Source organism: Liolophura sinensis, chromosome 10 (assembly GCF_032854445.1).
Source record: "Liolophura sinensis isolate JHLJ2023 chromosome 10, CUHK_Ljap_v2, whole genome shotgun sequence".
Lineage (NCBI taxonomy): Eukaryota > Metazoa > Mollusca > Polyplacophora > Chitonida > Chitonidae > Liolophura > Liolophura sinensis.
This window is the reverse complement of record NC_088304.1, coordinates 5,256,050-5,283,900: the sequence shown is the minus strand read 5'-3', so window position 1 is coordinate 5,283,900 and position 27,851 is coordinate 5,256,050. Positions and strand designations below refer to the sequence as shown.

The window sequence follows — 27,851 nt, the reverse complement described above, 5'->3', positions numbered from 1 at the left end:
CTTAAAAATAAAAATAAATAGTATTGCTGTTTTCTTGCAAACGTGAAATGGATGTTAAAAATATGTTATTTTTAATAAAAGTTAAATTAAATAAATTTTCTCATGGCTTCGGTAGCAACGAGAAAGGTCAATAAGTGCGTCAAAATGGCGGAAATTGGAATTTCTGACATGAGTTAAAATGTTTAACCGGATAGGAGTTGAAAGATAAGAGGTGATTTCATGTGTAAACGATGAATCAGATATCAGTAAGCTGTAAGATTTTTGGCCTCGTGAAATTATAACCGTGCCACAGCATTCGCTTTGGCTGTTACCTTTTTTCGTAACGTCGTGTGGGAACTTGTTTTCCCCGCGTTGAACAACAACAACGACACAACGTTATGGCGCTAAGCGTGACAGATTCAGTGATTGCAAGAAAAACTTAGTTCATCGAACTGGACAAAACCAGTGTGGAAAATAAAGCAATAAACCTCAAGTCATTTGCTTGACTTAATGACCAAAAAAGTTCTCCATATTTGGAAGTAGTCTATGTGTAAATTATAATGGCCGAGAAAAAACAGCATGTGTGGGTGCTAACATTCGTAGTCTGTGTTTTTTCTCTCCCTCTCTCCTGAGGGTTTTCAAAAGATTTCTACAGCATTTCTCATAAACTGACTAAACAAATTGCCAGTTGCTTATTACTAATCAACATTCAGATTCTATGTTACGGGGGCCTAGCTCTCTGGCCGAAGTGGTTAGTGTGTCAGTGTGGTGCAGTGACGCAGGGGTGAGCACAAGTCCAGCCAAATACTGAGTAAAACACATCTAATAATAAATAAATAAACTCCGTGTTAATCCCTTAGTGCTCTGTTGTCACAAAATTCATTCTTATCCCGAGGAAGTCAATTATTTGTCTGAAAACAGCAGTGAAAAGAGTAACTGTCCTTGCTTCATGATGAAATTCATTTTTGACGCTGTTGTATTGATGTTATTGTTATTTCAGGCTCAATGTTTTGGGATGTTCACTTACAGTTACTTACTTGCCTGACCCTAAAAATTTCCCAAATGGCACTGTACTTTGATTAATGGGTCATTATGGAGAACAGATTTATGCCGAAGAACTCAGAGTGGAGTTCCCGATCAGGCGTTCTCCTTAATATGGTGAACAGTTGTCAGCCACAGAGCAACACTTACCCAGAGGATGTGGAAATCCAGTATCAGTCACCAAAGGGAGGCCATTCAAAGATGGCAAGGAGAAATTATCCTGTTAATCCTGAGCCTGGAGACAGTTCTGCATACTCTGTTGTGAACGGTAATCCACTGCTTGGGGCAAATCTACCCAGTCATATGTTCATGCATGCTGTAAACTTTGAGACTCTAAGGGATGATGATATTACTGAGAAAGAGAAAGAGTCAGAGTCATACACAGACCAAGGTTCAACTATCCATAACGGCTCCTTAAGTAAGTTTCTACCTTTATGTTTCTCTTTGAATTGCACATTGAAATTATTCCTAAGTGGAGCTGACAAGATAGCTTGTTTATGGTTGATGTTTATGGTCATTCCATGTCACCTCAGCCAGCAATCATAATGATCCACTGGATTTTTCTGAAAAGAAAGCATTGATACCTCAAAAAGTAATGAAGATATTGCTTTTCTGAAAGCCTGGGTAGGAAAATGGGATCTGACTTTGCCCCTACAACAAATAATCTTTTCTTTTCCAAACTTATTTTTTCTTTACCTCTAACAGTTTTAATTGAAACTGTATGTTTTAAAGTATAGTGTGATACAAATCAAGATCGAGTTATGTGATGCTTGGTGAGAGTTTTTTTTTCTACATGACAAATTTATACTGATGTGGATGGTCGTGGGTTTCCCCCGGGCTCTGCTCGGTCTCCTCCCTTCATAATGCTGGCCACTGTTGTATAAGTGAAATATTCCTGACTACGATGTAAAACACCATTTCAAAATTTTGAAAATAAAATGATATAATTTATAACGAGGAACACAGATTTGAACTTTGATAAATGCAAATGTTTAATGAAGTACATTATATTATATGTAGCGTTACATCTGTAAGCACTCTCTGTCATCTCTACTTTAAATGACCTTACTTCACGTTACACATTTTTATACCAGATTTATCGGACGCACAAGCTGATTTAATGGAGCAGCAGCAGGCCATCGAACAGGCTAAACTTCTGAAGCGGTTTAAGGAGCTGAGGGAGTGGCAGCTACAACAACAACAGCTGCTGATGCTTCAGCAACAGAGTCAGCTGATGGCCCTGAAGAGTGAACAGAACCGGGTACAGGAGATGATCTCTAAACAACGACAAAGCCAGTGGGGAGGAAAAGGTACTCACTAGTGCACCACTGTCGTGAGCGGTGGGGGCGATGTCAAGGTTGGGGTTGACGTTGGTGATGATAAGGTGTGGATGGTGCCAATAGGACATTCAGGCAGTCTTGCATGAAGTTTGTTGAAGATCACACGTGGTAAAGTTCATTGGTTATAGACCAGTTGGTGGTGTTTTCTTCACTTGTTTCCACTGTCCACCATCTTAAACATGAGATACTGTTCTCATTTTGCCTGATTCAGAGGGTTTTCAGCTTAGGTGTTTAAAGGTTGGTTTAGAAGATGATATCCTACAGAAAAAATGTTAATTTTCACACCATAAGTAATGTATTATGACTTTTATTTGCCACTTAAGTGCATTTTTTGCATGTAAATCTTTAGTGCAAATAAAGAAAATGAAATATTCTCGAGCATGGCATTAAACACCTGTCAAAATGTCAGTGTATATATTTTTCAGTGACAATGGCACCAGACCCATCTCCCTTTATCAGCCCACGTAAAAGGACTGTGAAGCCAGCAGGGATAGCCCAGGCCTTAGCCGGGGGTGTGGTTAACAGATACCAGCAGGTTCATGGGGTAACAGAAAGAGGGGATCATGAAGTACATCAATTTCAGGTATAACTTTTCTAACATTTGCTGTAAAATGTACCATGTCATCATGTATCTCAGATTGAAGTACTGCATATTTACTGTTCATTTGTGGATCATAGGTTTGGTATTACATGTAACAAAAAAATTTACTTTCAAGCATTTTTTTTTTTTTTGTTAACTACATAGTTTACAGGGACACCTTTAATCATGTCGGAGTGAGGAATGGCTGTTGCTATCTAGAATTATGATATAACTGTGTGTGTTACCTGCCTGATACAGAACCATGCGATATTTTTCCATATCAGCATCCTCTGAACATTCAAATGCACCAAACTACTTTCGCATTGGGAATTTCCCCATGCAGTGCTGACCTAGTTACTTTTTTATGTTGAAAGATAAATGTTTTTAAAAACTGAAAATTAGTTGGCAGTAGTGTGTTTAGAAAAGTTCTGTTGAACATTATGGTTGAATAGAATCATATAGTTGTTGTACAACGTTAAATTATTCTGTTCTGTTCTGTTCTTTTCTTTTTGTTCTGCAGGCACAGAGAGGTCTTCCCAAGCCCCATATTCCTGACACAGACTCAGAAGGAGGCTGTAATACAAACCCAGAACTCTATAGCAACCCTGGCTCTATTGACAGCCATGATTCTGCAGAGTTACATCCCTTACAAGTCTTACCAGCTGATGATGATGATGATAGTGATTATAGTCTGGGTGAACCAGTCCACATGTACAATGATCCTGGTCACCTGCGCAATGGTACAACATACAACCCACAACTGCATGTTGAACCAGCACAAGTGTACCACTCACAACTCCAGGGGGATCAGGGGCATCAGGAGACTGCACCTATGCCTAGGTCACAGAGGTCACCAAGGGAGATAACTGTGAACAGACTTGCCAAAAGTGAAGGTTATGAGCTGGAAGCAGATGAGGGTACAGGCTCTCAGTCTTTCTACTCCTCACCTGTAGCTGCTCAGCCTGAGAGGCCCCCACCTGAGTATTCCCCTGGGATAGGGCATGAGGCCAGGCATGGAGAGGACTCTTCCTTACGAGGGGATGATGATCATCATGAGGAGGTATCATCCACTTGTTCTAATTTGAAACAGCTGTATTTCATTTCAAGTTTGGTGTGTAAAAATGCACTTTCATAAAGGCCATAAAACGGTCATCAGAATCAAGCAAAATGCGTGAAAAAAAATGGTGAACTTTAGGTGTAATACTTTACAGACATCAGAGGACAACATTTGTAATAGTAACTTAATGATCAGCATGAGGAGGTGTGTACTTATTGTGATTTCAGACTAATTGGAACTGTCGTTTAGAGGATGGTAATGAAAGATTTCTGTTTTTATTTGGAGGTCTTAGTGGTTCTGTGTTAAAGTCTATTCTACACCCAAAAATGAAGAAAATGAGGCAAAAACAGCATATTTCAGCTCTTAACTGTTGTTCTCTTTCTCTTCCTCCACTGAGGTCATACATTTTAGAGGTCATGCCATTTGCATTGGCAGGCTTATTCCATTGCAGTTAACCTAGGCATTTCAAAGCTGTTGAGTGTTCGTTCTTTGTTGAGAGATGTAGGAACGTAAAAATTCCACTGTACATGTATTATGATGTCATATCGCTGAGCTCAGATTGGAACATGATGAAACAATTGTTTCTTTTTCCACGCCATGGCATGGGGATGTAAAATATCAAAAATGTAAAAACAGAAGTGATATCTATAAACTGTGCGCACTAACACTTTTATCACTGAAGGAACAAACTTACATTCTTTTATGTAGACATAAACAGTGTGAAATCACATTACTCGGGGAGATAAACGCACCAGTCAGTGTGTTATGTGACACACTTGATGTTGTTTGAAAGGTCATTTCTATGTAATATGTATATTTGCACATGGCCCACAACCGACAGAGAGGTAGCGTAGTGATTTTACTCCACTGAACATTCAGACAAAGTCACACATTTAGACACTATTAGATGAAACACTGCAGCACAGAAGAGTATTTATGTGCATTTAATCCATATAAGCAAGTATTCTACCCTGCTGTTAGTTGTGGGCAGTATGCAAATATAGATATTAAATAGAGATGACCTTTCAAACAACATCGAGTGTGTCACGCAACACCTTCCCGAGTGATGTGATTTCATGTCTGTATAAGAATCTGAGTTTGTTTACTTGATAGATTACTTTTATGATTTATATAAAGGTGAACTATTAGAAGTTCCTTCAGGGATAAAAGTGTTACTTCCCACAGTTTGTAGACATCCCTTTTGTTTTTACATTTTTGATATTTTACACCAAGACGCCTTGATGTTAAAACAGAAACATTTGTTGCAAGGCGTTCCATCCTGAGCTCTGCGGTATGACGTCATAATACATGTACAGTAGACTTTTACATTTCTGCATCACTCAACAATAAGACATGACGTCATACATACACGGCTTTAATGTATCTAGATCTGCTATGGCCTAAGCTTGCCATTGATTGGTCTAAATTGCATGATCTCTGTGGATGGAGTAAAACAGAATGGCAGTATGAAATATGCAGGTTTACCACATTTTCTTCATTTTTTGGGATAGAATAGACTTTAACACCTTCATCTTGGTGGTGTTGTGCTATTCATTACTCCTGCTGATAAACACCGGTTCATTCTCTGTTAAAACAGCTTGGTGACCCAGTTATTAGAGAGCCAATCAAATGGCTGAAATCAATGTCTGGTCACAGTTGGGAAGGTGTACCAGCAACCTGCAGATGTTCATGGTTTTCCCATAGAATCTGCTCAGTTTATTTCCACTATAATGCTGTCTGTCGTCATACCAGTGGAGCATATTTTTAAGTACAACGTAAAACACCATTCAAGTAAATAAATAAACTTGAATATTTTTTAAAAAATAAGACAATCATGTATTTGAAATGTTATTCTTGTTTTCATTGCAGGCTTCTTTTTCCAACCAAGATCTGGATGATAGACCTGTAGCATCAGCAGTGGGGGGTAAGAATCCTTGTAACCTGTGTAATTATGAGAGACTCGTTGTTTGGCTTGTTATCCTTCTTTACTAAGACTGCTGACTGCTACTGTTGTTGCTGTTGCATTGACAGCTTTGACTTGGCCAATGAGGTCGACTTGTGGTTCAGCTAAGGGTTTTGGGGATGAGGCTTGTCAGGTATCTCTCCAGGATGGTGGTATTACATGTAGTTAGATTGTTTTGACAATTCCATTTCTTAGAATTTTATATATGTATGGCAGTTGTCAGGTTTATGGATGGAAGAAATGGGTTAGTACCAAGTGGTAACCTCTGCCCTTTGTCAAGTATCCCACACTCAGGGGACAGGTACATGTAGTTCACATGGCCAGCTACAACGTTCACATGAGTTAGTACCAAGTGGTAACCTCTGCCCTTTTGCCAAGTATTCCACACTCTGGGGACAGGTACATGTAGTTCACATGGCCAACTACAGCTTTCACATGGGTTAGTGACAAGTGGTAACCTCTGCCCTTTGCCAAGTATCCCATGCTGTGGGGACAGGTACATGTAGTTCACATGGCCACCTACAACGTTCACATGAGTTAGTACCGAGTGGTAACCTCTGCCCTTTGCCAAGTATCCCACGCTGTGTGGACAGGTGCATGTAGTTCACATGGCCAGCTACAGGGTTCACAAGGGTTAGTACCAAGTGGTAACCTCTGCCCTATGTCAAGTATCCCACGCTGTGGGGACAGGTACATGTAGTTCACATGGCGAGCTACAGGGTTCACTTGGGTTAGTACCAAGTGGTAACCTCTGCCCTTTGCCAAGTATCCCACACTCTGGGGACAGGTACATGTAGTTCACATGGGTAAGTTTGCCAAGTATCAGACAAACCATTTAAGGCTGGGGCAGAACCTTCGGCTGCTATCTTGGAGCCTGCGACCGCTTTTGGGAGGAGCAAAAGCATGAAGATTATAACATACTGTGAAAGGTGTAGAATTAGAGAATAGTTAGAAATTAAATATTTTGACTGCCTACCTTGTGCAGTAAATCATGGGAATAAAGGTCTCAGGTTAATCTCAGATTTAGTGTGAATCTCCAGGAATAACTGTGCAATCTTTGATAAGACATAGCTCACCCATAAAACTGACTGCCATTGAACTTTCCCTGGGTTCTTGTCTTACACAAATACGATATGCATATCTGTATGTCACATATAAGAAAGTTTGTTGGTATCGTGCCAAAGGTGGTTTATCCAGGGCACTCCGGCTTCCTGTACCCATGTCATATGATGACTGCTATCATATAATTAAAGCTGGCTTCCTCTCCGGCCGTACGTGGGAAGGTCTGTCAACAACATGTGGATGGTCATGGGTTTCCCCCTGCCCGGTTTCCACCCACCATAATGCTGGCCGCTGTCGTATAAGTGAAATATTCTTGAGTTCCATGTATAACACCAATCAAATAAATAAATAAATCATATAAGCAAAGCAATTCCTGAGTAAGCAACAGTCACATAAGTAAATGAATGAAAAATTGTGTTATCATCCAGGGAAGAAGACATTTGAGGAACTGTTAGAGGAGCAGTTGAGGGCAGAAGAAAAGAAGGTAGGCTGTTAACCTTTACATGCAACCAGCTGTTGGTCAATACTAAGTCCAGGTTCAGTTCCAGCTTCTGCTAATTTGTCTACAGCTTTGCCTACTTGTAGAGTATTGTAACAACAACAGCTATATCAGTCAATTAGATATTGATCTTAGTGTTTGGTAATTTTTTTAGACTTTGTTGTGATGTCTTTATTTCTGTAAACCTTAACTCTTGTGACATATGTGAAACGGGGGAAGACGCATTACCAAAATGTACATTACTTTTTTTTTCTCTTAAGTCTCAAAAATCTCCCAGATCTCCAGAAAAACCTGTCAAGCGACCTTTCCTTCGTAGAGGTCAAGGGTTAGAAAGGTTTAAAGGTCCTCCTCAAAAGAAAAAGACCCCTGTCCCTGCAAAGTCATCCACCACAAACAAGAAAACTGAAGTGCCTAAAAGAACTGTGACTACAGCCAAGGCTTCAGTTGCCTCAGGGTCGAAAGGACAGAAAAACAACAGCAGCAACAAGCCTGCCAGTGCTAAGGCAGATACAAAAAAAGAGGACTTGAATGAAGGAGTAAGTGATGCTTCGCCAAAAAAGGAAATTACCACTACCTTGTTACGTTGTGGGAAACTTCAGTAACATATAGGCCTAAGTGATAAATTATTGAAATTCCTTGTTACATTCGTTGGAGACCACTTGACTTCCTCCTGTATAGTGTGACTGTAATAAAGTCACATGTGGGGAAATTGGTCAGTAATTTTCCAAAGGTTGATGGTTTCCTCAGGGCACTCTGGTTTTATCATAAAACTGATAACCTGAAAACCTACAGATGGTCGTGGGTTTCCCCCGGGCACTATGGTTTTCTGTACTCATAAAACTGACAACCTGCAGATGGTCGTAGGGTTCCCCTGGGCACTCTGGTTTTCTGTACTCATAAAACTGACAACCTGCGGATGGTTGTGGGTTTCCCCTGGGCACTCTGGTTTTCTGTACTCATAAAACTGACAACCTGCGGATAGTCGTGGGTTTCCCCCGGGCATTCTGGTTTTCTGTACTCACAAAACTGATAACCTGAAAACCTACAGATGGTTGTGGGTTTTCCCCTGGGCACTCTGGTTTTCTGTACTCATTATACTGACAACGTGCAGATGGTCGTGGGTTTCCCCCGGGCACTCTGGTTTTCTGTACTCATAAAACTGACAACCAGCAGATGGTTGTGGGTTTCTCCTGGGCACTCTGGTTTTCTGTACTCATAAAACTGACAACCTGCGGATAGTCGTGGGTTTCTCCTGGGCACTCTGGTTTTCTGTACTCACAAAACTGACAACCTGCAGATGGTCGTGGGTTTCCCCCGGGCACTCTGGTTTTCTGTACTCATAAAACTGACAACCTGTGGATGGTCAGGGTTTCCCCCGGGCATTCTGGTTTTCTGTACTCATAAAACTGACAACCTGCGGATGGTCATGGGTTTCCCCTGGTTTCCTCCCACTATATTGCCGGCCGCTGTCGTATAAGTGAAATATTCTTGAGTATAGCGTAAAACACCGATTAAATAAATAAATAAATAATACTGACAGTCACTTTATAAATGAGAAATTCACAAGCATGGCATTAAACAGCAACCAAAGAATCAGACAAATATCCCTTGTTAAAGTCAAGTTTTTTTTCAAAAATAACATCTTTTACCTTCATTTTTAAATAGACACAGACTTCTTTAATTTTGCCGTGTTGGTTGTGCCATCTGAAGATCACCTGAAATAAATTAAATTAAAAACATGATATAACAGATCTTAAGTTTTTTGAGCCTTGTGTATAAGAAAGTTTTAGGAGGTTTTGTTCCTGTCAGTATACTGTAACAGTAGTGAGGCCTCATATGGTATGTTTTGGGCAAAACTGCTTGTTTCAGGTTCCTTCATGTAGCACTGAACGCCTGTGTTAGGCCTACGCTGACATGGCTGAGACCAGAGTGCAACAGGGAAACCGCATGTGTAATATGACAAAAATAATGTGTAATATGACAAAAATAATTTTGATATCTGTGTTAGAACTACCGCATAAACAAAGTGATGTTAAAGAAATGCATGAAATTTTTGATCATCTTTCTTTCCTTAAAGAAGTCTTTCAAGAAGCCCGGTCTGGCTCCAAAGACCATACAAGAACTCCCTGGATTGCCTCAGAAGTCCCTAAAGTTAAAGCCCTTGGCTCAGAAATCTTCTGTGTCATGTGACAAAAAACTAGACCTGACAAAAAAGCAAGCAGTGACCTCTGAAGATCAAACTGACCTTGGTTCTAAACCTGGCAAATCAACAGGATCGGAGATGAAGAGAGGGGAGATTTCTTCACAGTCACAGCCAACACAGCAAAATGGGAAGTACAGTAAAGTGGATGCATCTTTCTTGTCACATTTAGAGAAAATGCAGGAAAATTCAGAGGTATGTGCAAATTGATTCTTTTTTTTTTCACCCAGTTTTAGACAATAATACACGAGGTTATTTTAGTGGAAAATTATGTGAATTTATGTACACTAGAACATTTCACATATGGCGACAGGTAGCATTGTTGGGGGAGGAAACCTAGCAGAGCCCAGGGGAAACCCACAACCTTCCACATGTTGCTGACAGACCTTCCCATGTAAAACCGGAGAAGAAGCTATGCAGCATGACCTGGACAATCAGTGACTACAGTGACTTACATTTATGTACAAATTAATACACTGGATCACAGATTTTGATAAAATTGCCAAAAAAAAAACAAACCATAATGCATTCATTGTTAGATAACATAGAAGAATCTATTTAAAAAACTTCACTTCTGTGAACATCAAATCCAAGGCTTATCTGCCCTGAACTGCAGAGTGTTAATGTTTTTAAGATGACTGTAAAGCTTAAGGTTGTATGAAACTTCGTAGCTGACAAACACCCTAATATAAAGACCATGATCAAGCCAGTTAGAAGTGGATTTGCACACTCAACCCCTTTGGTTGAGGCCTAGTCATCTTCCAGAACCTTGATCAAAATTTTGTTGAGATTTTGTCATATTTAGTTAATATTTGACCCTCTGTCATCACCTGCCTGGAATTTGTGCTGGTTTTTACAATATTTCATGATTTGTTTTCAGGTGGAAGAAGAAGACTTGGAGGAGTTTGAAATGTTGGAACATTTTGCTGACAATGCATCTTTCTCAAGTAATTCCTCATTAGTAGTCAAAGTGCTTCAGAAGGACAGGTGGAAGGCAGCCCAGTTACAGGTAGACTCATAAGGCTGTTTTTTTAAAATTTATTTATTCATTTCTGTTTCTTTACTGTGTTGTCTGGTGATATGTTTTCTTCCAGAATTTAAACATCAATAGTATGTTATTGAAGTTGTTACAAAGTGTAATTTTCTGTGGATATCAGAGGAGTAAATTTTATGCGATGGTTTTGCATTTGTCTGTTGTCATCGATCAAAATCGTTTTCAAGATGTATTTATGCTTGAGACTGCTGATTTATCAATCAAAATCATTTTTAAGAAGTATTTATGCTTGATACTGCTGATTTATCAATCAAAAGCATTTTCAAGAAGTATTTATTTTTGAGAATGCTGATTTATCAACCAAAATCATTTTCAAGAGGTATTTATGCTTGAGACTGCAGATTTAGCAATCAAAATCATTTTCAAGAAGTATTTATGCTTGAGAATGTTGAGTTTTGGCATTAGCCAAATTAGTCTCAATTTCAGTGTAAAACATTATTCTGCTCTCTGTCTACAGGGCAGTGTCCTCCCCGCACATCAGGCACCATTGTATTACATGGAAGACCACAGGAGATTCTTTGCCCCTCCGCAGGCTGGGTGAGTATTGTTGTTGCTCAGAAATATCAGTTACAAGGGTTAGCGGATTATGGTAATGGTAGGACTCGAAAAAGATTAGTGCAGTGTGTCACTAAGATGACTCAAAAGGTTTAAAGGAAGGCGTTATTAGATGAATCAATCGTGTTAGTGAAAGGTAGTACGGAGATGACTCAAAAAGGTTAAGGAAATGTGGTTGTGAGATGATTCAAAAAGTCTAATGGACTGTGGCATTGAAATGACTCAAAAAGGTTAATGGAATGTACATGTAATACTGAGATAATTCAAAAAGGTTAATGAAATGTGGTTGTGAGAGGATTCAAAAAGGCTTATGGACGCATTGAAATGAGTCAAAAGGGTTAATGGAAGATGATACTGAGGTGACTCAAAAAAAATATTGCAAGGTTTTCCTGGGATGACTCAAAGGGATGCTGGAAGGGTGTACTGAGATGACTCCAAGGGATATTAGAAGGCTGTACTGAGATGACTCAAAGGGTTAATGAAAGGTGGTACTGAGATGACTCATAGGAAAGTGAAAGTGATATTGAGCTAACTCAAAGGTAGGTGGTACTGGGATGACTCAAAAGGGTTAATGAATGGTGGTTCTGAGATGACTCAATGGAAGGTGGTACTGAGATGACTCAATGGAAGGTGATACTGAGATGACTCGAAGGTGGTGCTGAGATGACTCAAAGGAAGGTGGTGCTGAGATTATTCAGAATGGTCAGTGGAAGGTGGTACTGAGGTGACTCATAGGAAGCCGAAGGTTATAATGAGATGACTCAAAAGGGTTAATGAGAGGGGATACTGAGAGGATGCAAAAGGGTTAATGGGAGTACTGAGATGACTCAATAGGGTTATTGGAAGAGGGTATTGAGCTGGTTGAGAATGCCCGGTGTGAATGCACACCTATTGAGATGGTTCGAATGCCCGGTGGGGAAGGTGTAAATGTACATCTGTTGAGATGTTTCAGAACGCCTGATGGGGAAGGTGTGAATGCACACCTGTTGATATGGCTCACAATGCCCGGTGGGGAATGTGTGAATGCACACCTATTGAGATGGTTTGAATGCCCAGTGGGAAAGGTGTGAAAGCACACCTGTTGAGATGTTTCAGAACGCCTGATGGGGAAGGTGTGAATGCACCCCTGTTGAGATGGTTCAGAATGCCGGTGGGGAAGGTGTGAATGCACACCTACTGAGATGGTCCGAATGCCCGGTGGGGAAGGTGTGAAAGCACACCTGTTGAGATGTTTCAGAACACCTGATGGGGAAGGTGTGAATGCACACCCGTTGAGATGACTCAGAACACCCGGTGGGGGACGTGTGAATGCACAGCAAGATGGTTCGAATGCCCGGTGGGGAAGATGTGAATGCACATCTGTTGAGATGTTTCAGAACACCTGATGGGAAGGGTGTGAATGCACACCTATTGAGATGGTTTGAGTGCCCAGTGGGGAAGGTGTGAAAGCACACCTGTTGAGATGGTTCAGAACACCTGATGGGGAAGGTGTGAATGCACACCGAGATGGTGCGAATGCCCGGTGGGGAAGATGTGAATGCACACCTGTTAAGATGGTTCAGAATGTCCGGTGGGGAACACCGGGTGGGGAAGGTGTGAATGCACATCTGTTAAGATGGTTCAGAACACAGGGTGGGGAAGGTGTGAATGCACACCTGTTGAGATGGCTCAGAACACGCAAGGTGTGAGTGCACTTGTATTGAGTTGGTATATTGAGATACTCTGAAGTGTCACTGCTCAACCTTTCGATGGGGTATCTTGGCCAACCTCTAAAGTTTCAGATTAGCTGTTCTTCACTCATCGTCAAAACCTGTAATCCAGGAATTGAACATGCAAAATATTTCACTTGATCAAGATATGGCAATTTATCTATCCATCTGAAATTACCATTTGAAAAGAAAAAATATTCATGGTACTTGTATGTCAGTTCCAATCCTTCATACATTGAAACTACAAGTATGTGTTGTGTTTTCTTTTTTTTCAATCTAAATTATGGAATATGTACATGTATATCAGAGATAAATGACTGCCAGCTTAATACCTACATGCATTAGTAGTGAAAGTTTGACATTAAAATACTGAACATGACTAAATCCTACCTAGCACAGAACAAACCCATCTGTGGATGTAGTTGAGTGTTAGCCTGGTACAAATACCACTGGTTGTTGGTATATGATTGGAGTGCGGCAAATATACGTATCCTGACAAGTATATTTGATGAATTCAATGTTTGAATATGTATGTTCTTGTTCAGACACGGACAGACTGCAGAAACTACAGCTAAGAACGTGGAAGATAACTCGCCAGATGTTGTTCTTCTTGATAGTAGTGATAGTGACAGCTCTAGTTCTGACAGCTCTGATACAGAGACAGAGGACAATGATTTGTTATCTACAATAAAGCAGCGAGATCTAGTGTCAGAAGGCATGAATCTCTCTAGTCAAGCAAACGTAGAAAAATGTGATGCAGGATTGCAGATGGAAAATGTTCCAGACGTTCATCAGAAAAACACAGAGTCAGAGTTTTACTGGAACTCCAAAAATGAATCTGATTCGGAATTATCTGATAAGGAATATAGCTATGACAGGTTGTCTGAGAAATCAGAAGTCACGAAATCGCCAGTAAAGAGGAAAATAGCGGGAAGAGACTATTCTAGTGCTAGATTGGCAAAGTCAGCCATTAACAGTGCTTCCATGACAGAGGACATTCCAGGCTACAAACTGTCAAAAGAAAATATAATGAACAGCCATGACAGTGATGAGGTTCTGTCGCGCTCTCCTGAAGAGGAGGTAGAAAAATCACAGCCTAGTAAGAGCCAGTCAGTTGACAGAAATGCAAACAACCCCGGTGAATCAACGGGAAATTCCAAAGAAGAGGATTCTGGGAAGGATGAGGCAAAGAAATTGTGTGAGGATGAGTTTGATGATGGGGAAGAATGGGGAGAACAGAGTTTGAAAGACGCAAAACATGACGGGTTGAGCTCTTCTGAGGAGAGTGAGGGTAATGACACACTGATAGAGGACCAAGGGGCAGGAAGACAGACCAAGGCTAACTCAGGTGAGTGTAAGCTGTGTACTTAATACTCAAAGTCAGCCACAGTGTGAGGGTTTTGACAGTAAATAATATGATGTTAAATGTGACATTAATTACTCTACCCATAGAAATATATGATTGCCTTTGTATTTATTGGTTCCTTGAGCAGCGTTAGGGTGATTATGTAATGATGACATTGGTTTCTCTTTAACACATATTTGAAATAGCCATATCTGTGGTCTTGAATTGTTCTGCCCAGAGAAATCTCCAAGTTATTGACAATATGTAACCACTCAGGTGCTCTGGCCAGTTCATTCAAAAACCTTGAAGTATCAAATTATTACTGCTTAGAAACAGTTTTATCATAATTTGGATCAAATATGGGAATTTCAAGGTTTGATGTTACGACATCTTCACAATGTCTTTTGTACCACGAGGTTGTTCCTTCATAGCACTGGAGGGCAAATGACTGAATGAATGATTAAGGCTTAACGCCACATCGGCAATATTTGAGCCATATCAAGGTGAAGTAGGGCTAATGAGTGCATTTTATATGTACACATTTTATATATGGGCAAGTATATGTAGAGTAATTGATATTATTCATAATCAGTGAATTTTTTTTTCCCGGAAATATTTAGTTTAGTTGATTTGTGTAGGTACTTCAGTAAATTAAAGTCCTATTTTGTAGATAATTTTCAATATTGTATATACCAGCCCGTATTAAAATGTATTAATAAGCCCAGCCACAAAGGAATGTCACCATAATGTTAAAACACAAAATGCTCATGAAGGGAAAGGAAAATATCAAAATATAATTTTGTGGAACGTTACCTGTTTTGATGCCAGTATTACTGATTATATAGCTAAACAGCTTTGACGTGGTTGTGAAAAGTAATGTGGCAAGCTAAGATCTTAGCTAACAGAAGGTACATGTAGAACTAAAAACCTCCAGATGTGGTTATTTCATGCATGTAATAACCTTCAGTTGATCATTACGTGTATAGTTCCAGCCTTGTTTTGTTCAGGTTCTTCCCCAAAGAGATCTGGGGCTACAGATCTCTCCTCCCCCGGCAAACCATCCCCTCCCCCTACGTCCAAGCTCATCACTAAGCTCTTCCCCAAACTGCGGCCCCAGAAACCCTCACCAAAACAGCAGGTAAGTCACAGAAGTTTAACCGTGTGTTGTAGTTGCATTTAATTTAGTGGCACTACTCCCAGGGACTCTGTACTAAAGCGGTGTTCTGACTGAATCCAACTTTTTTTTATCACTGAGTTTGCATTCTTGAATCCAGCTCTCTAGTACTTCAATTCACTCAGTGTATTCAGGTTTCTTCCGCCTAAAACCTGAATAACTGAAAAATTCCAAAGTACAGGTCTCAGTTGTTCAAAACTGGATTAAAGAGTTAATACCAGATTTAACTTTAAACCAAGTCTTCAGGTTTGTACTCTGCCTTAAAAAAATGCGCAACAGTATATTTAATATGAATTAAAATTGCTGCTGTTTTACTCTGGGCAACATGCATTGGCTGCTGAGTTTGGCTAATATTTTATACATAAGATATTATTCAGTACCAGTGTTAGCTAATAGACTTTCCAATAACTGGGCCCAGAAGCAATCACCATACATACATCCTAGTAAACTTTGACTACTTTAAGGTTTTGTGTTAATTTTGTTATCTTTAATCTTTAGTATCTCAAAAATAACTTCATATGGTAGGGGAGATTTTTTCTGGGTACCTGGTTTAGATGTTTGTCAGTCAAGTTGCCAGTCTGAGCCTTTAGACAGCATTTTCAAGATTTTGCCATCGCCTTTGTTTTTGGGGCATGACCTTATGTCCCCATGGCTTTGAGAAAAGTTTAGCTCCTTTTCGTCTTTGATGTTAGTCAGAGCTGTATTTCTCACCTGTCAGGAGCAGCAGGAGAAGCTGCAGGCGGCACGGGAGGCTCCCATGAATGATGGCATACAGTCTAAGGTACTGAGAGACAAGCTGGCAGAGTTGGAGACGGAGATCAACAAGTTCCGTGCGGAGAATGCAAATCTGGAAAGACTGAGGAAGGAACGAGAGGAGGTGAGATATGGGACACTGCTCTGTTACTATGACAACGCACATGTGTTTATGAAGCCAAATACAGTGCTCATAGAAAACACTGTGGCCCCTGCTAGCTTGAATCTGTGAAAGAGTTACTCTTGCAGCAGCCAGTCTGTGGGTACTCGCGGGAACTATGCATTTTACGCCGTACTCAAGAATATTTCACTTATACAACGGCAGCCAGCATTATGGTGGGAAGAAACCGAGCAAAGCCCAAGGGACACCCACGACCATCTGTAGGTTGTTGGTAGACCTTCCCACGTACGGCCGCATTGGAGAGAGGCTTCTGGGTCATTACGCTGCACTAGCACGCTAACCAACTGAGCCACAGAGACCCACCACAAGGCTTCACCAGAACAAGCCTACATGTACATGTACCTTCAATTTGGACAAAATTATGCCTGACTTTAACAGTTTAACACTTTTTCTCAGAACATTTCACTGTATTGAATTAAAACTTAACTCACCATAAGAAGCTACAGATCAAGTTCAAGTTTCAGAACCCTGTGCCCAGTTTGGACAAAATTATAACGGCTTGGACTTAAAGCTTTCCAAACTCTTTTTCTTTTTAAGTGATTCATTGTGTCCAATTGAACTTTGTTTTTTAAATGATTCATTGTATTTAATTGAAACTTGAAAAGTGCTGGGCTGATTTGTCGATTGTCAACATTATGACCATTTTTGATAAACTTAACTGTTCTGATGAATCGAATGGCTGTTGAAGAAAGAAAGGTTACAACTGTACACTTTTGTTACATTTAGGGGTTGTCAAAACTGAAGAAAGAAATAGAAGATTTTGAGAAAGAGAAGAATGAAGAACTCCAGAGATTGAATGAGTTTAAGACACAGGAAATGAAGAAACTCAAGTTAGTACTGTATTTTTTTTCCTCATGTATAGGTGCACCACGAAGTGTAATTTATACTTTAATTTTTGTAAGGTCGAGGGAAGTGATGTCCGTCATTTGTTGAGAGTTGATATCTCGTCCCACAGTGTGCGTCACATAATTTATTATACCTGCACAGTTCGTACTAAATTACTTAATTTGCATGTCTGTAGCGGTACTAGCCATCATCTGGTTGTATATTTTTTATACAAGCCTAATTGTTGGCTATTGCCTTGTGAACGTGGGATATTACTTTGTGTGCGTGACATTACTTCGCTTGAGCATGTTATCATTGTACACCTCGTTTTGCTGAATGTCACGTGACCATGTATTGACCACTGAAAACCAAGAATTAGTCTGTGAGGTATAATAATGTTATTTATGCTGTATGAATCAAGAAAGTCATCGTTGCTTGCCGTAATTAAGGCCGGAGCTGTATAGTGTGTTGTTCAGTCCTGCATTTGGGATGTCGCAGTATAGACAGATAGGCTACATGTCATTCATGTATTTCAAGAGGTCGCTGGTTGTGGATTCATCATTGACCCTAGGTATTCCATTTGTCACATTGATATTACGTATTGATTTATTTCTCATAGGCATGAGAAGAAGGTGTTTGAGAAATATCAGAAAGCTGCCCGAGCTGTCCCAGACAAGAAAGAGAGGGAGGAAATTGAGACTTTAAGGTCACAGGTAAGTTCAGTGTTAAACAGAATGGCTTGAACATACTTGACTTCTGGAATGATAATGACACATATTTGATTTTTTAACTTCATCCCAAATGTAGTGTTTCATTTAAGATCTGAGGCGAGGCAGACCGCTTCCCAGCAAAATGTACAAATCCCCTGGATCACTACAAACAAGGGGACACAACTCTGCATTTCTCTATTGTCTCTTAATGGTGAAGAATCCTTTACAAAATTGCTGTTCAAATCTGCATCCTGATCAACAAAAATTTTTTGGAATGGCCCTTATCCCAAAACTATCTTGTGCACAGACTTTCATCCAAAACTTCTTTGATGAAATTGACATGCAAAACGTGCAGACAGACAGACAGACGCATAAACAGCTGCAAAAACATAAGCGTAAATATTGTGATTTTGTCTCTGTGTGTTTCAGTTATCCGACCTCCAGGAGGAACTGAAGAGAAAGGAATCTCGCTGGTCATCCAACACGAGCCGTCTGAAGAGTCGGCTAGAGGAAGTAGAACAAGAGAATAGTGAACTCAAGGAGGAGATCAAACTTCTGGAGAAGAAACGTCTAGAGTGGCTACAGAAGGAACAGGCCAACAAGGTCAGCTACCTAACCCTCAAGGTCATCGAGATTTTCTGTAGTTGATTGTCCATTGTCTGTAAGACCAAATTTATTTGGAGGGAGACAATGGACGAAGTGTGATTTTTTTCAGGCAATTTGTTTGTAAAAAAAATTCCTTTAGATTTATTCAGTTATGTAGCATGGTGACATGTTAAAGTTTAAGAAATAGAATTTGTGTTTTAAAACAGTTTTGACTTGTGTGACGTTGTGTCAGAGCATTTGGAGATGTAATAATGAATATTGTTTGGATGCAAAAGCCCGTATTCAGATACCTGTTCTGCCACCAGGCAGAGAACACCTGTTGAAAACTTCTGCTGTTATATACATCTGAGAGGAGTGTATGTACAAGTATTGATATGTGTCCACAATTCGTGCTTTTGTAGTTTTGTCTACATATCTTCAGTTGATTCTAGAGGCGTGTTATGAAAACCACAGTTCTTCATTATTGATAGTTGACCACCCAGTTTCTCTTTTTCCCCCTCCCCCAGGCCACAGAGCGGTTCTTCTCCCAGGCGTCTGCCCCTCCCTCCAGATCTACTCCTGCCCTGGGCTCAGCCTCTAACTCTGTCACTAATGGCTTTGGTTTTATCAACACGGACTCTGAAGAGGAAGTAGATCCGGTCAGAGGTAAAGTTACTGTTTAATTTTACGTTTTTGTTAACTGTTGCTGGTTAACAACCAAGAATTTATCACTTTTACATTAGAAGTAGTAAGTTTTGTTGGCGGATTAAATGAGAATAATCCACTGACCCGTGGCAAGCAACTGATAAACTTTCCTACATGCCATGTACAAATTTGCCTACCATATTAGTGGAGGACAAGTGGTGTTGAGGTAAGACAAACCCTGGGAAATGGCCTCATGTATGTTTGCTTGAGGTTTATCAGGGCTTGTAAGAGCCTTACACCATCATGTGAACAATGAGAGTAGAATAATAGTTAAATTTTGTGACCGGTACTCAAACCCTTACATGTTTCAGTATAGCAGCCAGTTTGAGCTGTTTAAATTTTTACAGTAGTGAATGTCTGATGTATTTAAATTTCTGATGGTGCTTCTCAATATTATTATCTGCTGTGAGATAATGTAAGTCAAGCATTATGTGTTTAATCATTTTTGTGAATTTAATACTTGAACAAGTAATGACTTTAAATTTATGTGTTTCGGTGTGAATTTGTGATTAATTGTTTGCACTTACCTCTTCCTTTGATGCTTACTTTAGACGAGAAGAAAAAGGTGTCCAGAAATCCTCCATCTCACATATCCAAAACTGATGGCAAGAAACCTGGTCAAGTCACCAATCAGAAGCCAGACCGGCCCAACTCAGCCAATCACCAAAGACCAAAGAGTGGCAAGCCAGTCTCAACTAATCACAAATCAGATAAATTGAATTCCCCGTCCAAATCAACCAGTCACAAGAGGAGTCATTCAGAAAGGCCAGGCAATAACATGAGGACATCGCTGACAGAAGATGTTCCCAGAAGGCAGATCACAGCCGAGGCCCTCCCACAGCTGTGAGTACGATGACCACCTTTCACTTTGCTTAAACTGTTCTGTGGAAAGATTGTTTTAAATGGTTGTTTGATAAAAAATATTAAGCTTTGTCTTAGGTGTTGCCAATTTCATGTTACGGTGCTTTTATTTATTTTATGAATAACAGACTGAAAGGAAAGAATTGGCCTCCCATCAATGAGGTCGCAGTGAGTTCAAATCCAGCTCATGCTGACTTCCTATCCGGCCCTACGTGGAAAGGTCAGCCAGCAATCTGCATATGGTTGTGGATTTCGCACAGGCTCTGCCGCGTTTCCTCCCGCCATAATGCTGGCCACCTTTATATAAATGGAATATTCTTGAGTACGGCGTAAAACACCAATCAAATAAATAAATGAATGAAAGAAAAGAAACTGAAAATAGCAGTAAATTCAGATAGATGCTGTTGTGATCAGTAGCAGTAGAATCACAATTGATACATAATTTCATGGCTGGAAGGGACTTAAAAAACCATACATGTACCTGTAATGTTGCAGCATCAAAAGTTCGTCAGGGATCTTAGGAAACCACACAAATCACCAGTCAAATTCAAGCTTTATTAATGATTAATTGTGGAGGTAGTTTTGATTTCGGCCACTCTGTTGCATGGTGTTAAATCTGAAATAACGTCACAGGAGTACCCTTGTTCTTCGGTCTTTTGCTGTTAATATTTTGAAACATTTTGAGAGAATTGAGTTGTGTGAAATAGTTTTCACAGTTTTATAAAGCTAGCATCTTTAATGACACAAAGAAAGCAATTTTGACATCATTTTCATAATAATTGTATGCATTAATTCAGCAGAAAAAAGTGCTTTGGCGGTTGAAGAGATTGAAAATTTACAGTAAATCATGTTTTTGTGTTAACAGTGTGTCTGAAGTGCCGAGTGTGTCAGAGTTTGAGCACCGGGTCCCGCCGCATTCACGCAAAATGGCTGCCCGTTTTGACATTGACAAATCCTCAATAGATAAAGGCGTGGATTACGAGGAAATTCAGCATCCAGATGGAAAAGTAAGGTTTTGTTTGGTGGATTTATTATAGTGATTATGTGAGCAGACTTTTCCTCTCCCGTGCCTATATCGCCTCTTTGGTTGGGGGCCCTCATTTACGTATACCTTTAGTTTCACGGAAGCTGATCGGCCCCTGATTAATGTTGTCTCAGGTTCAAATCCAGCTCTCGCCAGTTTGACTGTTACTTTGAAGTCAGGAGATTTATCAGGTGTCTGGCAAACGTTTGTGGTTTCCTTTGAGCACAGCTGTTTTTTCCGTGCATAGTACCGAGCTCCGTCATATGATTGAGAACTTCTTTAGATGAATGAAATATAGAAATCACCTTGTGCTCTGAAATTTTGTAGACTCAGGTCTCAACCATCTTGCTTTTTAAACAGATAACAGTTAAAAGTGGTTATTATCATGTGGCGAGTTTCATATTATTTTGGAAGCAGGTGACATATTCATTTGTACACTGGAATATCCACCCATGTTGTAGCCAGTGAAATGCTAGCGATTGTTTTTTAGGTGTAGTGAAAATGTTCTCTGTTTTTGTTCAGCTGGAGCGGATTTTTAACACAGGTGCGAGGGAGATTCTATTTTCTAACGGGACCCGGAAAGAGATTTCCTCTGACGGCCAGTCCATCATCGTCAGTTTCTTCAATGGCGATGTCAAACAGATCATGGCTGACCAACGAGTGGTAAGTTTGTCTTCCCTTTCTGTCTCGTGTAAGACTGAAGAAATTTAGAAAAACTTAGTAGCTAACACTTTTCAGAAGTGCATGCCTTGGCATTTGTGTCTGTCTGTAACAAACTTACATATCTCCTTTAACAAACTTACATATTCCCCAAGCTTTCAGTCTAACTGGGCGCTTATCAATGTAGTAAGTAAATATGTAGTTTCAAGTATCAGATTAGGACCTTTCTGCCACAACACAACATCAGCAACACTCCCAGTTCACAGACATATCATCAGCTGTTCCAGCAGTTCTTGGCCAGTGGTCTGCAGAGGGTAGAGTTTTGGGCATTGGCTGGCTAAGTAGTATAATGGCTTCTGCTTGAAGTCCATGGATCCCTTGAGCAATGGTCTCACAGACAGCCTCCTCTCAACAGAACTGCTGTGTCTACATGTGAAAGAAAAGAGGTAAAATTTTGCTCTAAATGGTACATTTTTAGAGGCGAATAAATGCTATACAATATAGATCTGAGATCTGTTTCACTCTTCCCAGTTTGGTTTTCAGGAAGCAGCTTGAAAATTTCAATTTTGGGCCTGTTAAAGTTTTGAAAAAACCTGGGAATTTGAAATCTTTTAAGTGTATGAACCTTGTTAAACCTTGTTCCTTGTGTTACGTTCTCAGGTGTATTACTACTCAGAGGCCCAGACAACCCACTCCACCTACCCTGACGGTCTGGAGATACTACAGTTCCCCAAGTAAGTCACATCTTGCTCACTCATTATGTGTCATGTGTCACATATTTTGTAAGAGTAAACTTCCGAGTCTTTGTAAAACATATTGGGACTTCAGGATATACCGCATTCACAGTATGTTCATCCATTCACGGTATGTTCATCTGTACAGAGCATGTTCACCTGTACACGGAATGTTCGTCCATGACCTCATTTCCGAATATTCCTGGCCGTTTATGGAAATTATGTGTGAAATAGAGGCGTTATTAGGAAATATAACATATGCCTCAAAAATATAAATTGAAACTTCATATTTTTTTTCTTTACCTCTTTCTTCATTTTGATTAAAATCGTACTCTTCATTTTATGGTACCTTTTCGTGTGTTCTGTAACCCCAGTTCATTTATTCATTGAGTCCATCTGTCATACAGTCCTAACTCTGTGATCACGTTGTTACAGTAACCAGGTAGAGAAGCATTACCCTGACGGCACTAAGGAGATTACCTTCCCAGACCAGACTGTCAAGTACCTATTCCCCAGCGGGGTAGAGGAGAGCGTCTTTACAGATGGTACAGTGATACGTGTGGAGAAGTCTGGGGACAAGACTATAGAGTTCCCTAATGGACAGAGGGAGATTCACACTCAGCAATTCAAGGTAGATAACTCTGCTGGGTTTAGCCTCAGATTTGAGGTTTTCAGGAGTGAACTTTTTTTTTATCAATTCTATGTTATCTGACATACGTTTTACAGTTTGCTTTTTCAATCTTAACTTAACTTTTGATCCAGTGTACTGATTTGTAGTTACATGTAAGTCATTGTAGTCACTGATCGTCCAGCTTTGCATGGCTTCCTTTCCGGTTGTACCTGGGAAGGTCTGCCAACAACCTGTGTATGGTGGTGGGATTCCCCCAGACCTTGTCTGATTTCCTCCCACCCCTTGTCTAGCTTCCTCCCACCCCTTGTCTGGTTTCCTCCCACCCCTTGTCTGGTTTCCTCCCACCCTAATGCTGGCCGCCTTCCAGCATAAGGAGCACAATTTGATTAAATTGCAGAGGATAGTATCAACAAACCTTTTCTCTTCGTTTGTAGGACTGTACGGTATTGCATTTGTATAACTGGATGTTTTGAGGGTTATCTAGAGCCATATTAGTTCTGAAAAACATTTGGGCTCCCAGACTACTACAGCTATATTAAAGCTAACGAGTAAAATGAACGAGAAAGATAATGTTCATGATGGTTTACCTTTAAAAAGTTTTAGTTTTCATACGAATTTGTTTCATTCACAGACTTAAAAACTGTAAGAATGTATCATTTTGAGTTGCTTTGTATCAGATTTCTTGCACGGTTACAATTAACATTTGGGGTCAGAACCTCCAATTTTTTTCTATATTTGACTTTGGTTTGTTACAAAATGAAGTTTTCTCACTGTTCTAAGGATAAACTTGATCATTGTAGAACACCTTTCATTTTTTTTTTTTTTATTTTATCACTGAAGAAACTTTTCTCACCCATGAATCACATGTTTTTGCTCTCCAGAAACGTGAGTACCCAGATGGCACGGTTAAAACAGTGTTCCCCGACGGGCGACAGGAAACGCGCTACTCAAACGGACGGATTCGGGTGAAAGACAAAGAAGGCAACGTTGTCATGGATAAACGCTCATAACCCCTGAGCATTCAGATACTTTCTAACTCTGAGATTAAGTCATCTCTTAAGTCATGTCGGGCCTGTTCAAAATATGAAGTGGACAGTAAATTAACTAATGCTGTCCCAATGAACGTTCATTGTTACACAAACACTTTTAGGGAATATTGAAATTCTCGATATACATGTACATATATGAATTCCAAGATTCCCCCACCTCTACTGACCTGTTCTATTGGCCTCTGTGGCAGTAAGTGGTCAGCAGTAGTTATTCAGCCATTCATGTCATGTTACACCAAGTTCCTTGGACACATGACTTACTCATGTGTCACTTGGAGGAAAGTTCATCAGTTACTTCCCAAAGCTGAGTAATTTACCCCCCCCCCTCCCCCCTCCCCCCTCATAAAACAGACTGCCCTCGTGTGGGTGAAAAGTTCTCGCGTACTACATGAAACACCAATCAGATAAATATGAAACTGTTATTCCTATGTTTTTGTGCTGATGGTGTAAGCAGAGAAATCTGTCTGTTTTCTCTGTGTGATGCTGAGTGGCCATTGGCAGAATTTAAAATGAGTTAACTGAAGAAATTCATTGTTTGCTCAAAAAGCTCACATTTTTGTATGAAACTTTGATCGGAATACAAGATCGCTTATTTTTGTAATGATTCTTTTTCAGATAGTGATTTATGGTAATTTGTGGATAATGGTGCTGTATGTTTGAAAACGAAAACCATTGTAAACTGTCTATGATGATTTATTTTGGTCACAGTCTACAAAATCAATGTAATTTAGTTACTTTTTTAAAGTTGTTTTTTAAGTTTTAATTTGGAACATTTTATTTCACATTTGTGTATACCTTTGTTCTTAATACAAATCAAAATGATCCAAAACCTCCCCATGAAGATGTTGGTGTTGATTATAAACATCCGTAACAATCTGATTGCTCCGTCCCTATTACCAAAGTGCCTCCTTTTTTATACAACTTACATGGCGTTAACTTTGGACCTAAAGTAGCACGTTCGACCACCAATATGATATATACCAGTCATTTGTGCTTAAATTCCCACTGATCTTAAATACATATATACTAGTATTGTTTTCAGTATCAGAAATGATGTCAAAAATGTTTTCGCCAACATTTTCACTGATTTTGTTATAAGTTGTTTCAGAAAAAGGTCTGATTTTCAGAGCTGATGTTTTCCTTGACATTGATAGAGCATACAGTTTTTCCTGTTTTAGTGGTTTTGTCATAATGTCAGAAAAGGCATCAAAAAAATTACATGTTCCAAGACAACTGAAGCGTCATTTAATCTATATGCATCTGTCTCATAATGTTTAATAGATATTTACGGTGAACATCTTAGTTCTTAAAACATTTTAGTCGCCTGAGCAACCAGTATTTTAAAACGTTCTGAGAGAACGATTGGGTGTAGAGAAATAATTTGCACAGTTTTAGAAAGCTTGCAGCTTCGGTGACACAAACAAATCATTTTAGCCTCATTTTCATAATAATCGTATGGATAAATTTCGAAAAGGTTGAAGAATTACAGTACGTCAGTTCTGCCGATATACACAGTGCATTTCACTTGTTTTATGTCTTCTACTGAATTCCAATATTCTCAGCAGACTAGTGCACAGCACGCCCCTTGTGATGTTGGAATTAATGAATTTCTGCAATTTAGATTTCATAATTAGTCGAAGTACATTTTATACATGGATTTGTAATGAAATTTGATTATTTATACTTGTATAGTTCATCACTTTTTTCTTTATTTTTATTGATCTGGATTTGGTTTATTTTAGCAAGTATGGTAAGCAGTATAATAGAATTGCATGGCTCCTAAAAGATCTGCATATGTTCAAGTATGTGCGTATATCTGTTGTAATTTTCCTAGTTTGACCTCATACCTTAGGGATCATCATCAAACCGAGTTAGATCTAATGTACTGTTGAACATTTCAGCAAATTTTCATTTTCCTGAAACACTCTGATACCCATTTTGCTTGGAAAGTTAGTGACTTTGTCTTGAACCACATGTCAAATGCCCTGGCTCTGAACATTAAATCAGAAACAAATTTGAGGGGGAAAAAAAGCTCCAAAAATCTTGGGAAAAAACAAAGGTCACATCAGTGTTGCAACAACTAATAGCAGTAATCCAGATGAGAGTTTTATCCACCCATGTTCTTACAGACAGAGGGTCAGCTATTCCATTTCCCTCCCTCTCCTGGATGTGGCATGGGTAAATCAGAATTATATTAACATTGGCCTCTGGTTCTCATGTCATTAGCTGATGTCTTCTTTGTGTTCTAACATGTGAATTTCAACCAGGAAATCTACGCAAGACATTTTACGAACCTCTCTAAAAAGCTAAACTGAGTTTAGGTATGATTTACAAGCATAGCAGCTGATTTCCACACTGTCCCAAAGTACTCTGAAGGTCTTTGTAGTATGTTGTCTAGAATGAGTAGGTAAACTCTCCCTGGCATTAAATTATAACACTTTATTTTCTGGCAACGAAAACCACATCACATTGTATACATTGATCTGGATGTGGATGATATGTCAAATACAGGTATATACTGTACATTGTAACAAATCATATACATGTAACAAAACACAGGTATATACTGTACATTGTAACAAATCATATACATGTAACAAAATACAGGTATATACTGCACACTGTCACAAATCATATACATGTAACAAAGGTCATGGGGAAGGGGTCAGCTCTCCAGTTAACCTACATGTATATGAAGCATGTCACCTAATTCCTTGGTTCACATGTTCAGAAATGAACAATATTCAGTTCTATTCCAGTTGGGTTAATATCTTCCTTAAGTCCCAGACTATAAGTTTGAACTTTAGAAAGTAAGTATCATTAATTTTCAGCCACTGTTCTAGCAGATTTGGGGTATTCGTTTTGACAGCAATAAAATGTAGATGTACTTCAGCACATTTGCTGCTGCCGACTTCATTCTTAACCTAGATGTGCTGCAAAGTATACGAGTGCTCCATCACAAGCCTGTACATGAATGTAGTCAAATGTGTACGAGATTTTGTACTAGCCGCTGATATTAGTTGAATGATTTCTGCTCATTTAACAGTTGTCTCATTTCAGATCTGATGTGTATATCCTATGGAGTGTAAATTCCTGCTTTATTTATTGCCCTGCCATGTCTAATTGTACAGCTGTATAACACTCAGTAAACTGCGTTGTTTAGCTCAGACCTCATTCTTTATTGTTTGTTTTTCATTTAAAGCTGGGACTTAGTCCCAGTATAAAGTGATTATTCAAAATCTCTACAATCAAGTCTATAAGTAATTATTTCACTAACTGAGGTTTCTGACTGGACGAATGGTGTCCTGTACTGAAGTTGATACAGGTAATATATATGTGGGACAAATATATAATATATATATCTTGGACGAATATATAATATATATATCCGGGACTAATGTAATATATATGGGACAAATATATAATATGTGTGTTATATTAATCTCAGTATATATGTAGTCTGTGTTCCTTATTGTCATTGGGCAGATTGAAGGAACATAACACAGACTAAATCCATTGCTCTGTAGAAAACACCAATGGCTAGAGACAGGTAGAAAAAGTTTCCACCACACCTA

General features: G+C 39.4%; 1 protein-coding gene across 5 annotated transcripts; it reads left to right on the top strand.

Moving 5' to 3' along the window:
• Positions 1-146: 146 nt before the first annotated feature.
• LOC135476573 (centromere protein J-like) lies at positions 147-27,450 on the top strand. 5 transcript variants are annotated; one of them, XM_064756644.1, is made up of 24 exons: positions 147-211; positions 980-1,288; positions 2,115-2,330; positions 2,786-2,943; positions 3,461-4,000; positions 5,867-5,921; positions 7,451-7,506; positions 7,782-8,057; positions 9,599-9,916; positions 10,602-10,730; positions 11,233-11,312; positions 13,585-14,387; positions 15,392-15,522; positions 16,277-16,435; positions 17,219-17,322; positions 17,937-18,030; positions 18,457-18,630; positions 19,140-19,278; positions 19,869-20,160; positions 21,044-21,185; positions 21,725-21,865; positions 22,523-22,596; positions 23,032-23,227; positions 24,109-27,450. In XM_064756644.1, the coding sequence occupies exons 2-24, from the start codon at positions 1,072-1,074 to the stop codon at positions 24,235-24,237; spliced, it is 4,623 nt and encodes a 1,540-aa protein (XP_064612714.1). In that variant the 5' UTR covers positions 147-211; positions 980-1,071; the 3' UTR covers positions 24,238-27,450. The 5 variants fall into 5 exon arrangements, with proteins under 5 accessions (XP_064612714.1, XP_064612712.1, XP_064612713.1 ...); XM_064756642.1 differs by having other exon boundaries at positions 980-1,438; positions 9,602-9,916; XM_064756643.1 differs by having other exon boundaries at positions 980-1,438; positions 16,283-16,435.
• The last annotated feature ends 401 nt before the right edge of the window (positions 27,451-27,851 follow it).